At 38.3% G+C, this 13615-nt stretch overlaps 1 protein-coding gene across 3 annotated transcripts in view; it reads left to right on the top strand.

Moving 5' to 3' along the window:
* The window catches only part of LOC128983159 (protein c-ets-2-B), a 215696-nt gene that overhangs the window by 58574 nt on the left and 143507 nt on the right, over positions 1 to 13615 (top strand). For 2 of the 3 annotated variants that reach the window (XM_054402337.1, XM_054402336.1), the window contains exon 3: positions 6313 to 6390. The exons of the other annotated variant lie outside the window; for it this stretch is intronic. In XM_054402337.1, the coding sequence (XP_054258312.1) occupies positions 6313 to 6390 (78 nt within the window). The remainder of the gene's footprint in view (positions 1 to 6312; positions 6391 to 13615) is intronic. 3 annotated transcript variants of the gene reach the window in all.

Raw genomic sequence — 13615 nt, 5'->3', positions numbered from 1 at the left:
TATTTATAACGTGTGTCCAATGTCTATAATAATGGTGGCGTCGTCCTGTAATCCAGCTACTAGGAGGTCATAGGCATGCACTGTGGATGCGATACTCCCTGGTGTGGATTAACGTCCGCACTAGTTAGTACTACGACTATCCGCAGTACTATCCTGATAATTAGGCCAATTCGTTAATACCAAGGCAAAAAAATTGTTTCGGATTGCACTATAAACTGTAGGTCCTTTATTAGTTGCCATTAGCTTTATGGTCTATTAATTAGCAGCTGTGTCTAAGGAATATTTCGGCCTTAGTCACTAAAGATCGCGCCACTCATCCTACACTCATCTCCATTCATACTTGGCTTAACCTACTGTATGGTCGAAAAGTTTTAAAAGTATTAAATTATAGTAAGCACTTTTCCCACATTCAGTGAATGGTGGGATTCTATGAATGAGACGGGCCTTTGCCATTTGATAACTGGGAGGTCATATGCGTATCACTCTCGTCGTTATCTTATAATTTACTGTCTGTTAAATATGATGGATGTACAGCAGAATGCCAATGATGAAACAGTTAAGCAAATTATGCTATGGTTTCTAACTATCTTTTTCAATATATTATTACATAGGCTACTGTACATAATATCCGTAAGGGGAACAGAACAGTGAGCATTTATATGTGTTACCGGTATATGTGTTGACCACTACAGCGTGGTGCAGTGAAAGGGGGATGCCAGGTGGAGGGTGTAACACTATCTAGAGCTCTAGCTCTCGTGTTACATACAATATCACGGCTCACGGCCCGCACATCCACTGCGGCTGCGTGGACTGTGGAACATTACTACTATAACTGCGATAGTGTCAGCAGCCCCCCAATTTTATTAATTTTTTTAAGCTCTACAAAATAATTTAGAAAGAAATTTCAAAACTATGTTTTTAGGGTCAAAAATGGCAAAACGCCATTTTTATTCCTTAAACCCCCGTTCCCATAGTCCGATCATGCTGGTTCGCTAACTCGCTCGAATAAATGTAAGTTTACACGTTTATACAAAATGTCATAAAAATCAGATCATTTTTGTTCGAGTTATTGTGCTAACGGACAGTATATATATATATATATATATATATGAATTTGAACGTACGGTGTTTTTGGCCTTTGGGGACCTCAAAACGAAAAAGTTAATCGGTCCCGCTTCCAGGTCTTACCATGAGACCTATGGTAATAGCTTATAGCCCTGCACACACCAGAGCGATACTCCGTGCGATACTGGAGCGGGCGCGATACTTTTTCTTGGAAATTCTCTGGCGATACCAGTGGTCCGTGCGATACCATGGCGGCTTATGGAGCCGCACACACCAGAGCGAACTGCGATACGCGATACCGAGACGAATGCGATACCGTAGCGATAGTATCGCGGTAACGCTGCATGCACTGTTTGCAGCGCTGTATCGCGGCGATACCAATGTGGCCAAACTATGAACTACTCAGTTTCGTCTGTTCTCTGCAATTTTCAAGTAAGAAAACAGTATTTTAATTATGTGCTTCTTGACTTGTGATTTTATTTGACAAGATCTTAAACCGACGATGCTGGTACCTTCAGGTTAAGTAACATTAATAATAACAAAAAAGTATCTAAATACAGTATTTCAAAACTACATGATATATGAAATGAAAATTAAAGATACTTTATATAGAATTTATAAAGGTATGAGATTTGACCAAAAATGTATCTATATACATTTACAGAAAAGAACAAAGTGTATTATAGCAAATCATGTCAATTTTATGTACTTTTAACATTTAACCCCGAACTTTTAATCCCGTTTTAGCAACTACAAATTTAGAATAGGGTTCGACTTTATTATTTGTTATTAAACTATGTTTTTCTGAAGAATTTACAATAGAATTCCCAAGCATTCAGACATCTTGGATTTATTAACTATTTTAACTCTTAAACATTTGATTTGAATTAACAATCGTTTTTCCAGTGCCGCTGTCAATCCAATGTTGGGTGATTTCTGAAATAAAATTATTTAATACTGGTTTGATGATGATTCAAATTGCTACTTTAATAGTTCATACAATATTGTATTAGCAACAAGCACAGCATTGCAGAGGTTTTGCTAGTCAGACTAGACGGACTAGAGAGATCGTAGGTACTGAGTTGATCCGTAAATTCGTTAAAAAATATATCTACCAGTCTTAAAGTGATTGCTTAAAGTGATTGGTCGTTCTTCGGCACTAATCGCTTCACTGTAGTGGGTACTTTCCTTTTCGATAATGCCAGTAATCAAACACAACAACTCGTCAAAACATTCCTGATTCATTCTAAGATATATGTAGAATCTTTTTTTCAACTTTTCTTAACTGGGGCATGAGCGTATGGAACTCGCCAAATTGCAGCCGTTCTTTATTGATGTCGTGTACCCACATTTTCCTTGCTCTTTCGTCTTCTAGCACGGCTAGTAACAGAAAAGCTTCTTCTTCATCAGACGATGTCATAGGTTTAAGTTTACACACAGTACAGTATACAAACACTAACTATGCACAACACGTTTACAGCTAGAGAGTTTCACAACCACCGCACCCTAAGCTCCTCTGAGTAACCTCTACTGGCTTTCCCGCGAGTCCCTTTCCCGCTCTGGTGTGGAAGCGCCTGTTTCCGCTGCGATATTATCGCCCAAGTATCGCAGATAAAATTCCAGGAATAGTATCGCGCCACTCCAGCGATAAAGTATCGCTCCGGTGTGTACAGGGCTTATTCCTTAAAGCCCTGCACACACCAGAGCGATACTCCGTGCGATACTGGAGCGGGCGCGATACTTTTTCTTGGAAATTCTCTTGCGATACCAGTGGTCCGTGCGATAGCATGGCGGCTTATGGAGCCGCACACACCAGAGCGAACCGCGATACGCGATACCGAGGCGAATGCGATACCGTAGCGATAGTATCGCGGTAACGCTGCATGCACTGTTTGCAGCGCTGTATCGCGGCGATACCAATGTGGCCAAACTATGAACTACTCAGTTTCTTCTGTTCTCTGCAATTTTCAAGTAAGAAAACACTACTTTATTTATGTGCTTCTTGACTTTCTTGATTTTATTTTACAAGATCTTAAACCAACGATGCTGGTACCTTCAGGTCAAGTAACATTAATAACAAAAAAGTAACTAACTACAGTATTACAAAACTACATGATGTATCAAATGAAAATTAAAGATACTTTATATAGAATTTATAAAGGTATGAGATTTTACCAAAAATGTATCTATATACATTTACAGAAAAGAACAAACTGTATTATAGCAAATCATGTTAACTTTTCATTAAATCACGTTTTAGCAACTAGAAATTTAGAATAGGGTTCGTCTTTATTATTTGTTATCAAGCTAAGTTTTTCTGAAGAATTTACAATAGAATTCCCAAGCATTCACACATCTTGGATTTATTAATTATTTTAACACTTAAACAAATAACAATAGTTTTTCCAGTGCCGCTGTCAATCCTAAGTTGGGTGATTGCTGACAGAATAAAGTATTTAATACTGGTTTGATGATGATTCAAATTACTGCGTTAATAGTTCATACAATATTGTATTAGCTACAGCACAGCATTTAAGAGGTTTTGCTAGTCAGACTAGACGGAATAGAGAGATGTTAGGTACTGAGTTGATCCGTCAATTAAGTAAAAAATATATCTACCAGTCCTAAGTGATTGCTAGCCGTTCTTCAGCACTCGCTTCATGGTAGTGGGTACTTTCCTTTTCGATAATGCCAGCAATCAAACTCAGTAACTCGTAAAACATTCCTAATTCATTCTAAAATATATGTAGAATCGTTTTTCATCTTTTCTCAACTGGGACATGAATGTATGGTACTCGCCAAATTGCAACCGTTCTTTATTGATGTCGTGTACCCACATTTTCCTTGCTCTTTCATCTTCTAGCACGGCTAGTAACAGCAAATCTTCTTCGTCAGACGATGTCATAGGTTTAAGTTTACACACTACACAGAGTACAGTATACAAACACTAACTATAAAACAACACTTTTATAACAACTAGAGAGTCTCACAATCACCGCAACCTACGCTCTGAGGTGTACTGGCTTTCCCGCGCGTCCCTTTCCCACTCTAGTGTGGAAGCACCGCTTTTCGCTGCGATATTATCGCCCAAGTATCGCAGATAAAATTCTAGGAATAGTATCGCGCCACTCCAGCGATAAAGTATCGCTCCGGTGTGTACAGGGCTTAAAAGGGAAATTCGCTAAAATTATAGGATTTGTAATAAAAAAGTTATAAATGACAAAAGGGATTGAAATTTAATGCACTTTACAGAAATGCTTAGTTTTTACAGGTTCATAACACAAATAGCCTACAGTAACGGAAAAAATAACATTTTCTGAAGTTAAAACAAAAAATTTGCACAAATTCAATAAATTAGCAGGTTTGTCCTTTATAAAAATGAAATTTTTTCCGTTATTTCTGTTATGACCCTATAACAATGGTTCATTCCTGTAAATTGAAATAATTTCCCATCCTTTGTGTCATTTGTATTTTTTCTATGAATCCTATGGCTGTTGAGTTACTAGGCTTTGAAAAATGAAAATGGCCACCATTTTAAAATTATTAAAGGTAACAACTTGATGCTTTGCAAGAAAATAGTTCCTATTAGTCATCATTCACGTACCAAGTTTGAAGCTGGTACCTCAGTGGTTCCAAAGTTATGGAAAGTTATGTAAAAAATACATACACACACAGACAGACGGAAAACGAAGCTATAAATAGATAGGGCATATACGATATTTTGTATTGTTTTGACCTCAGGGACATGCCCACGGAGTTTCGAGAGAGAGTTTCGAAACATAGATACATAGTAGATGGATAGAGATAGCTGCCCAATTGATAGGCGAGTTCAGGTACAACCATAATATAGTTTGTCCAAAAGTTTCTGTGCGCGCGGCCAGATCTGGTCGGGTCAATGATGCAACACACTAGACGAAATAATAATACAGTATAGCTACAGTTTTAACAAGGGCTTTTTCTATGGAATAGTTATTTGTGTAACTAGTGGTGAAAGTGGCACTTTGCTGCACACGAGAGCAATGTTTACGCACGAGCCGCAGGCGAGTGCGGAATGATCTCGAGTGCAGCAAAGGCCTTTTTCACTCGTGTTACACATTATATTTTTCCTACAGTCACTATAAAGCATATAAATAATTAGTCTTTCAAACACTATACAACACGTTTTAGGTTCAACAGCAACACAAATGGTGCACTAGAGAAAGTAGTACCCGCGGTCCGTATCACTCCGCTAATTTTCCTCGGCAAGAAATGTGCTCCGCGTTTTGAGAATATAGTTCCGTATGTTTTTGCAATTTGAAGTGGTTTCCGCGCCTAAAAAAATTCTTTAGATGTATTTTTTTGTTTATTAAGTACGTAGAAATGTTTTAAAAACGTTTAAAAGAAAAGTCCAGAAAGTTCAGATATACCGAAACTATAAACACGAAATGACAGGTTAAATCGTAGTTATAATAGTCAATCAGCTGCTCATAGTATTATTATCTTTAAGTGTTGCCAACCTATTTCCAAGCGTACACGGATTACGTGCATAATAGAACCACGCTGTTTTGTGTTGTTTCGTTGGAATCCTGTTGTGCGGCAAAGTATAAACCGTACGACAAAGTATAAACCGTACGGCAAAGTATAAATATACAGCAATTAGCAGCTTTCTGTACTATAAACAGTACAAGGAAGCCAACTTTGTCGGGTGACTGTAGGAAAAATATTTAAGTGGTGTATTGATTATTACAAACGATTTAAATTACTGGATTGCTGATATAAACATTATGTACTTAGATTATATTTAGCCTACAATGTATAATGCATTTGGAAGAACAATAAAATCATTAAATTTCCAAAGCATAAACATTACCAACATGACAATGCGAGAAAACGGTCCAGTTTAGTTTAGACCTGAGTGAGTAACTCATTGATATGTGCTGTTGTAATGTGAGATAGCGAAACGAACTATGAATGAAAGAGAGTCACGGCGTGGCGCGGAGTTGGCTGTACTCGGCTGGATTAGCAGAGTAAATAGTCCATTGAATCTCGGGTCCACTTGTGGCCCAGACTGTACCGCGCCACATGTTTTGTAGTAGTGGGGGCAACCTCCCCTCACTCCGTCCGTTCATTCATAGCGAAGTGAAGTGACTGTGCGGCGGCCGAGATGTGCGATCGCGATGTGTACCCGTCGTCTGTTGTTGCCGTTGTTTGTTGTTCTGTGTAAGAGTGTTCTATGTATGTGTCTGTGACATGGTGCTTTGTGTTCAGATGGAGAGGAGAGTACTCAAGCCTGCCCTAAGTTCGCCTTGGCGCGAGCAAGATTTGACCAAGAAACCCAAAACATTGGTCAGTCTCGACATTTTATCCCTCTCTTTGCATGTCAAATTACACATAATGTAGTGTGTACTAAGTTAAGTTGGTGCGTGTTCATCATTGTAAGTAATGATTAAGTAATCTGTCTTTGGACATGGCAAAGTATATTCTCCCTAAACTATAATTAGTAATTGAGTAGGTTTACCCTCTCCCATGCAATCAAAGCTTCCAAAAAATAATTCAAATAATTCAAGTTGATTTATAGTTTCTAGGCTATGTTTTGTTAAATCTGTTTTCAACATCAGTTTCCTGTTCCAGATAATTATAAAGCATAAGTTAACTACTGCTAATGTTAAATCGAATTTCACTCCATCCTACTTTCCTTATGACGTACATATACAGTATATACGTACAAACGTTAGCAATCATTTCATATAGAACAGTTATGCTTGCTAAAATGTTCTTTAACATGTCCAAAGGAAGTAATAATACATAGTGGGCTGTACTCCTGAACTGTTGTTCTAAAATCCAATAGCTTCGCTTAGACTATTTCTAGCAAATTAGCCTAAAATGATTGAAATTTATTTATCTTGTTATTTTTTATTAAAGCCGTGCTGACTTTTGACGGTTAGACACTGGACCCAGCCTGCACTTGATCTTTTTGGGGCTTTGGGCGATTTCTGTTTGTGAGTTAAGTTTGTCAAAGCCGCACAAGAAATCTCACCAATGACATACAGTATTCCTGTTTCATTCATAGCATCGTCCACAAGGCGATTTTTCTGCGGAGACATTGTCGGCCGACTGTCTCGTCTCCTTCTGGGTTTATAGATGTGCGGCTGAGTTGCCTCTTGAAGGGCGATACAGTATGGCAAAACATACAGGGGTGCTTGCTTATTGTGCTCAACATTTTAAAAACTACTACAGGTTTCAGATTGCTGTACTAGAATGTAGGTACTTATAATATTTCATTGATGATCTTACCTTGTTATGTGTTGTTTGTAGACCTATGTGGATCGCAAACCAACGAGACCTTTTTGTAATTATTTGCTTGGCCTGTGATTGTTGCCCTCTTTATGTTTTGATTGAATACTTTTTGGTGTGGGGATATATAACTTTGGAGTTAGGGGCTTATACTTGTAAACATGCAGCTGCCAATATTTAGTATGGTCATATATCCATCCACTGCCTTGGGCTTGATATTTGTGTATGGAAGCGTCAATCTTTAAAAGTGCATTTTCAATTTGAGGCTTTAAATCTCTCTTCTCAATAGTTAAGGTAGTAAGGCTTCTAAAATCTGCAATACATTCTTTTTCATTAACTAATTGCCCATTTTGATCCATTGAATATTTTATAAACTTGATTCTCCTTACTAAAGTCCATTTTATCGGCAGAGGACAAGACTGAAGAGTATTTTTAAGGTCAGCTCTAATCGATTCACCGACAAATTTAATCATTGTATATGGACATTTTATGCAATAATTGGCATGTCTTTTAAAAGGTCCAACAACATTCGTTTTACAGAAATTACAAGTCTTATGATTTTGTAATATATGTGATTTTAAAGCCGCATTATTATCACAGATTAAATTGCAAACCTTGCACAGTTTCACCTTCATTTGATGAATTACCTTGTAGTGGCGAATCAGGTTACTTTTGGTGGAGAGCAACATGGAGCAGTGTTGACAGGTGGGCCTCATGGTCCAGAATGAAATATCAACCGAATGTCACTTCTATTTATAGAATTTTCGAAAATTTCAAAATTTTTAAAATTTTAAAAATTTAGATTAGAAATTAAGAATTACTTCAACAGGAGGTCACCCACCCAGGACTAGACCACTAGAGACGAGAAGCCTGACCGTAGGTCGGGAGCACGACCAGGAGCGCGTCATGAGCCGGGAGCGCGCCCGAGTTCGCGTACAAACCTCGCACTGTCAAGTTGATGATTTTGAGAATATACATGTGAATGCATATGGATTTGAAATAGTAATGAAGTTATACAATGGTATTGAACATTTATATAGGGGTGTACAGGCGAAGATCAGGATTTTTGGATTTGGTGGCTAAAAAATGATCCCCATAAGAATAACATGGGAAAAACGTGCCTAAAGTGAGGTCATACCCGTAGTTTGCCACTACTCTACATTTACACTTGTAAGGGTCAATAAATGTAAGAAATAGCTTTTTTAGCTTGATATCGAATATATTTATGGGGAATGAGTAAGAAATAAGGTTTTTTCAATTTTATAGGGATTTGTAGACAAAGATCAGGATTTTTGGAATTGGTGGCCAAAAAATGATCCCCATGTTATTCTTATGGGAAAAAACGCCTAAAGTGGGGTAAAACCGGTAGTTCGCCACTACTTATAATACTTTGCAAACCAAGTAAGTTTTTAGTTTTAGTTTAAATTTTGAACTGTTTATTTGACACTTTAATTCTTTTGGCAATTTTCTGAAATAACTTGCTCCTTTGTAAGACGGCTTCTTTGTGTAAAATTCAAGTCTATGGTGAGTGGGTATGATTTCATTCTTTTTTCGCGTGTTGTAATGGTGTGTTTCTTGTTCTAAAATTGTATCCTTCTTATTGTTTAAAAATATCATAATAGTGTCTAAAATAAACTGACCATAAACTGTTAATATATTTAGCATTTAAAAATGTTCCCTGCATGATGTTACCTCGCCTCCGGGTTGAAGTTCGTTCGCTACGCTAACTCACCTTTTGGTTTCAAATTAGCTGTTGTCAAATATTTAAAAAAATAATAGTGCTGCACTCTGTTGGTAATCCTTGTAACTTTAATGCTATTAAACATCATAGAACAGAACCAACTTGTTTAATTGAAACAGCTGTTGTGATTCATTAATTCTATTTAAATATGAGTACACTCATTAGGTTAACATGGGAAACTCCAGAGCCACTGGGGCGGAGCCCGAGAGTCCGATCAGAATAAAAACCAATTAGTTTTCCTATTTAATGCCTAAAGAATCAGTGTACCAAATTTCAGCCTCCTAGGTAAGTGGGAAGTGGGAGAATTAGTGATGAGTGAGTCAGTCAGTCAGTGAGGGCTTTGCCTTTTATACATATAGATTACTCAAACAAGAATGTTTAATGTCCTAACTGTCATATATAAGTTAACTGGCAACAAAGTTGGACATAGAATTATTTCTATTTCATTTATAACCACAAGAGAAACCTAGTTAAAATTAAAATATAATATTTACGGCTGGGAGTTACTATTTGAATACTTTATGTAGGCCTTCTGTTTGTGTAATATTTGAAAACAAGTTAAATAAACAATAATTCCCTAATGTTAAGGAATGTCATGAAATGTATGACGTTTATTTATGTATTCACTGCATGCCGTGTAAGCAACAGGTTGGCAGTGGTCGGTGCAGGGTGTAGGTGGGGGAGGAGGGTGGCGTGAAATCCGACCCCGAGACAGGTGGCTTACGGCCAAGGGGGCACCAGGCAGACAACGTACTGTACCGATACGGTATTCAATTATGGTGGTCGAAGTTGGCATCCAGTATCGTATCTCTCGTATATGTCAAATGCCTCGTGAAAACCTTTGCTTTGGTAGACATAATCTCAATCTGCAACTGATGGTTTAACTAGGTTAATATTCAACATGCAATAGGGCCTAACAATAGTTAGTAGCCTATACGGACCACTCCTGCTTCTGTAATGGTCGTGATTGATAGATTCACTATAGGCGGATAACGGACAAGGTTCCCACGACACACGACCATGGGGGCGCCCACAGAAACCTACACCATTCACCATAGCCACTATACGCTACACCCGCTGTTCAATACTGGGGAGTAACAGTGTACTTACTTGTGACACGGGAAAGGAATGCGTTTCCTTCAAATTTTCAGTTTACAATGGTTAAGAAATATTGTGATGTCTTGATATCAAATCGCGATTGAAGAGAAAACGCAATTCCGGAACCTCTTCCTGCCTAAAGAAATTCTCTTTAATTACATGAAAGATCTCTCAACGATTGCTAATGCTGCATATTGGTTCTGTTGTTGTTTGTGTTTTGCTATAGCAAATAGCAATAGAGTGGGTAAAGGTGTAAATAGCGGCCACAAATTTAAATAAGGTGAAACGTGATCGCTATGTTAAACCGTGGCCGCCGCACCGTTTTTGAGGTGGTTCCTGTATAACTACTTTTAAAAACTGTTAGTAATCTATAATTACTTTAACAATGGTGAACATCTTTCATCAAATATATAGGCCTAAGTAATTAATACAAATTTAGGTTTTGTTGTCTAATAATGTTTTGGTTCGGCGAATGTTTTAGTAGCCTAGTTTGTAAACTGTCAGTTTTGTCACCAGTTCCAAGAAATGCTCGGATGTTGCATCGACAGACATCCTACCTTTTACCGAGTAGCGGAAGAAGCGAATTAAGCACTTGTTATCAGGTACATGCTAGACGGACGAGTGTATGAATGGACCACTCTCTCGCGGCATCAGCACACTCAGGAATACCATCTGCTGAGTCACATTGTCCATCAGTACCAACATCTAATGTTACACATTATAACATTTACACTACCTAGTGACTGTGTCAGTGAGCCAAGGTTTATCAGTATACATGCTGGAAGGACGAGAGTATAGATAGATGGACCACTCTCTCGCGGCATCAGCACACTCAGGAATACAATCTGCTGAGTCACATTGTACATCAGTACCAACATCTAATGTTACACATTATAACATTTACACTACCTAGTGACTGTGTCAGTGAGCCAAGGTTTATCAGTATACATGCTGGAAGGACGAGAGTATAGATAGATGGACCACTCTCTCGCGGCATCAGCACACTCAGGAATACCATCTGCTGAGTCACATTGTACATCAGTACCAACATCTAATGTTACACATTATAACATTTACACTACCTAGTGACTGTGTCAGTGAGCCAAGGTTTATCGGTATACATGCTGGAAGGACGAGTGTATAGATAGATGGACCACTCTCTCGCGGCATCAGCACACTCAGGAATACCATCTGCTGAGTCACATTGTACATCAGTACCAACATCTAATGTTACACATTATAACATTTACACTACCTAGTGACTGTGTCAGTGAGCCAAGGTTTATCGGTATACATGCTGGAAGGACGAGAGTATAGATAGATGGACCACTCTCTCGCGGCATCAGCACACTCAGATATACCATCTGCTGAGTCACATTGTACATCAGTACCAACATCTAATGTTACACATTATAACATTTACACTACCTAGTGACTGTGTCAGTGAGCCAAGGTTTATCAGTATACATGCTGGAAGGACGAGAGTATAGAGATAGATGGACCACTCTCTCGCGGCATCAGCACACTCAGGAATACCATCTGCTGAGTCACATTGTACATCAGTACCAACATCTAATGTTACACATTATAACATTTACACTACCTAGTGACTGTGTCAGTGAGCCAAGGTTTATCGGTATACATGCTGGAAGGACGAGTGTATAGATAGATGGACCACTCTCTCGCGGCATCAGCACACTCAGATATACCATCTGCTGAGTCACATTGTACATCAGTACCAACATCTAATGTTACACATTATAACATTTACACTACCTAGTGACTGTGTCAGTGAGCCAAGGTTTATCGGTATACATGCTGGAAGGACGAGTGTATAGATAGATGGACCACTCTCTCGCGGCATCAGCACACTCAGATATACCATCTGCTGAGTCACATTGTACATCAGTACCAACATCTAATGTTACACATTATAACATTTACACTACCTAGTGACTGTGTCAGTGAGCCAAGGTTTATCGGTATACATGCTGGAAGGACGAGTGTATAGATAGATGGACCACTCTCTCGCGGCATCAGCACACTCAGGAATACCATCTGCTGAGTCACATTGTCCATCAGTACCAACATCTAATGTTACACAGTACCTAGGGACCGTGCTTTTCTCGGGAAAATCATTAGTTTAAACTCTGAAAGCAGTTTAGTGTTGCAGATACATTAATTCACTCACAAACTCCACACTGCTCATCTTTAGTACTTCCTTCACCACTCCCTACGTCGTGGACCTGTTTGCCCTCCTTCCCTATACCATATTAGATTTGCAGATACATACATTCCACAGACAGTTCTCACACTCTGCACTGCTAGCCTTACTACTTCCTTCACCATTGCCTACGTCATGGACCGGTTTTCCTCCCTTCCCATAGCATTTTAAGATTGCAGATACTTTAATCTCGTCATAAACAGTTCCCACACTCCAGACTGCTCACCTTTACTACTTCCTTTACCTCCTTCTACGTCGTGGACCTGCCTACTCGTCATTAACAGTTCCCACTTTCCGGCCAGCTCACCTTGACTACTTCCTTCACCACTTCCTATATCGTGTACCTTTTTTTCCTCCCTTCCCATATCATTTTAGGATTGCAGATACATTAATCTAATCGTCATAAACAGTTCCCACACTCAGAACAGCAAGCCTAAACTACTTCCGTCACCCTTCCTACGTCGCAGACCTGTTTCCCTCCCTTCCCACGGGGTTTTAGGTTTGCAGATACCTTAATCTACCTTAATGTACCTAAATCTAATCGTCATAAACAGTTCCTACACTCCACACTGCTAGCGAGTGCGAGGTGGTAGTCTTAAAACGGTTACAAGGAATTTTCCACACCTTACAAAAGGAAAGTGCTTATTTGTATATTTTTACAAACGATATTCTTTATGCTAGATATGATTTTTTGTTACAGAAAATACGTGTTAGCTTAAAAGCCATATTGTACGTTAAAAGTTACTGTTAACAACCTAGTAACACCTTGCCTTTAATTTTGTAATCAAAAGTTCGGCCCACATGGTACTTAATCACTTGCTGAGAAATATTTTAGTATATTGAAATGTTTTTTTACGGTTATTGGACAAGAAAAAAAATAAAAATCGTAAATTTAAAATTGCTATGCTATTCTTATGGAGAATAAGTAAATTGTTGTAGTTTTCCTTGTTTACGGATAGGCTATATTTTGATCATCTAACTTAGCAAATTAACTTATTTTATACTACGCTATTGATATTCTACTAAAAACCCTACTTTATACCCTCCATGTAGCAGCAAACCTAGGTGCTTGTTAAACAAAATGTTATTTAAAAGATTTAATTGGAAACCCAGTCGGGCAAATGAAAGTCTGTAGGTTTGCTGCGGCGGGGTATTTTAATTATTTATTGCCGTATCAATTTGGTTATTTATAGTTAATTATAGCATTGTAATAG

This window comes from Macrosteles quadrilineatus, unplaced genomic scaffold, assembly GCF_028750875.1.
Source record: "Macrosteles quadrilineatus isolate MER2022 unplaced genomic scaffold, UCM_ALF_1.0 Scaffold_1__1_contigs__length_201487025, whole genome shotgun sequence".
Classification (NCBI taxonomy): domain Eukaryota; kingdom Metazoa; phylum Arthropoda; class Insecta; order Hemiptera; family Cicadellidae; genus Macrosteles; species Macrosteles quadrilineatus.
This window is presented reverse-complemented; position numbering and strand designations above follow the sequence as displayed.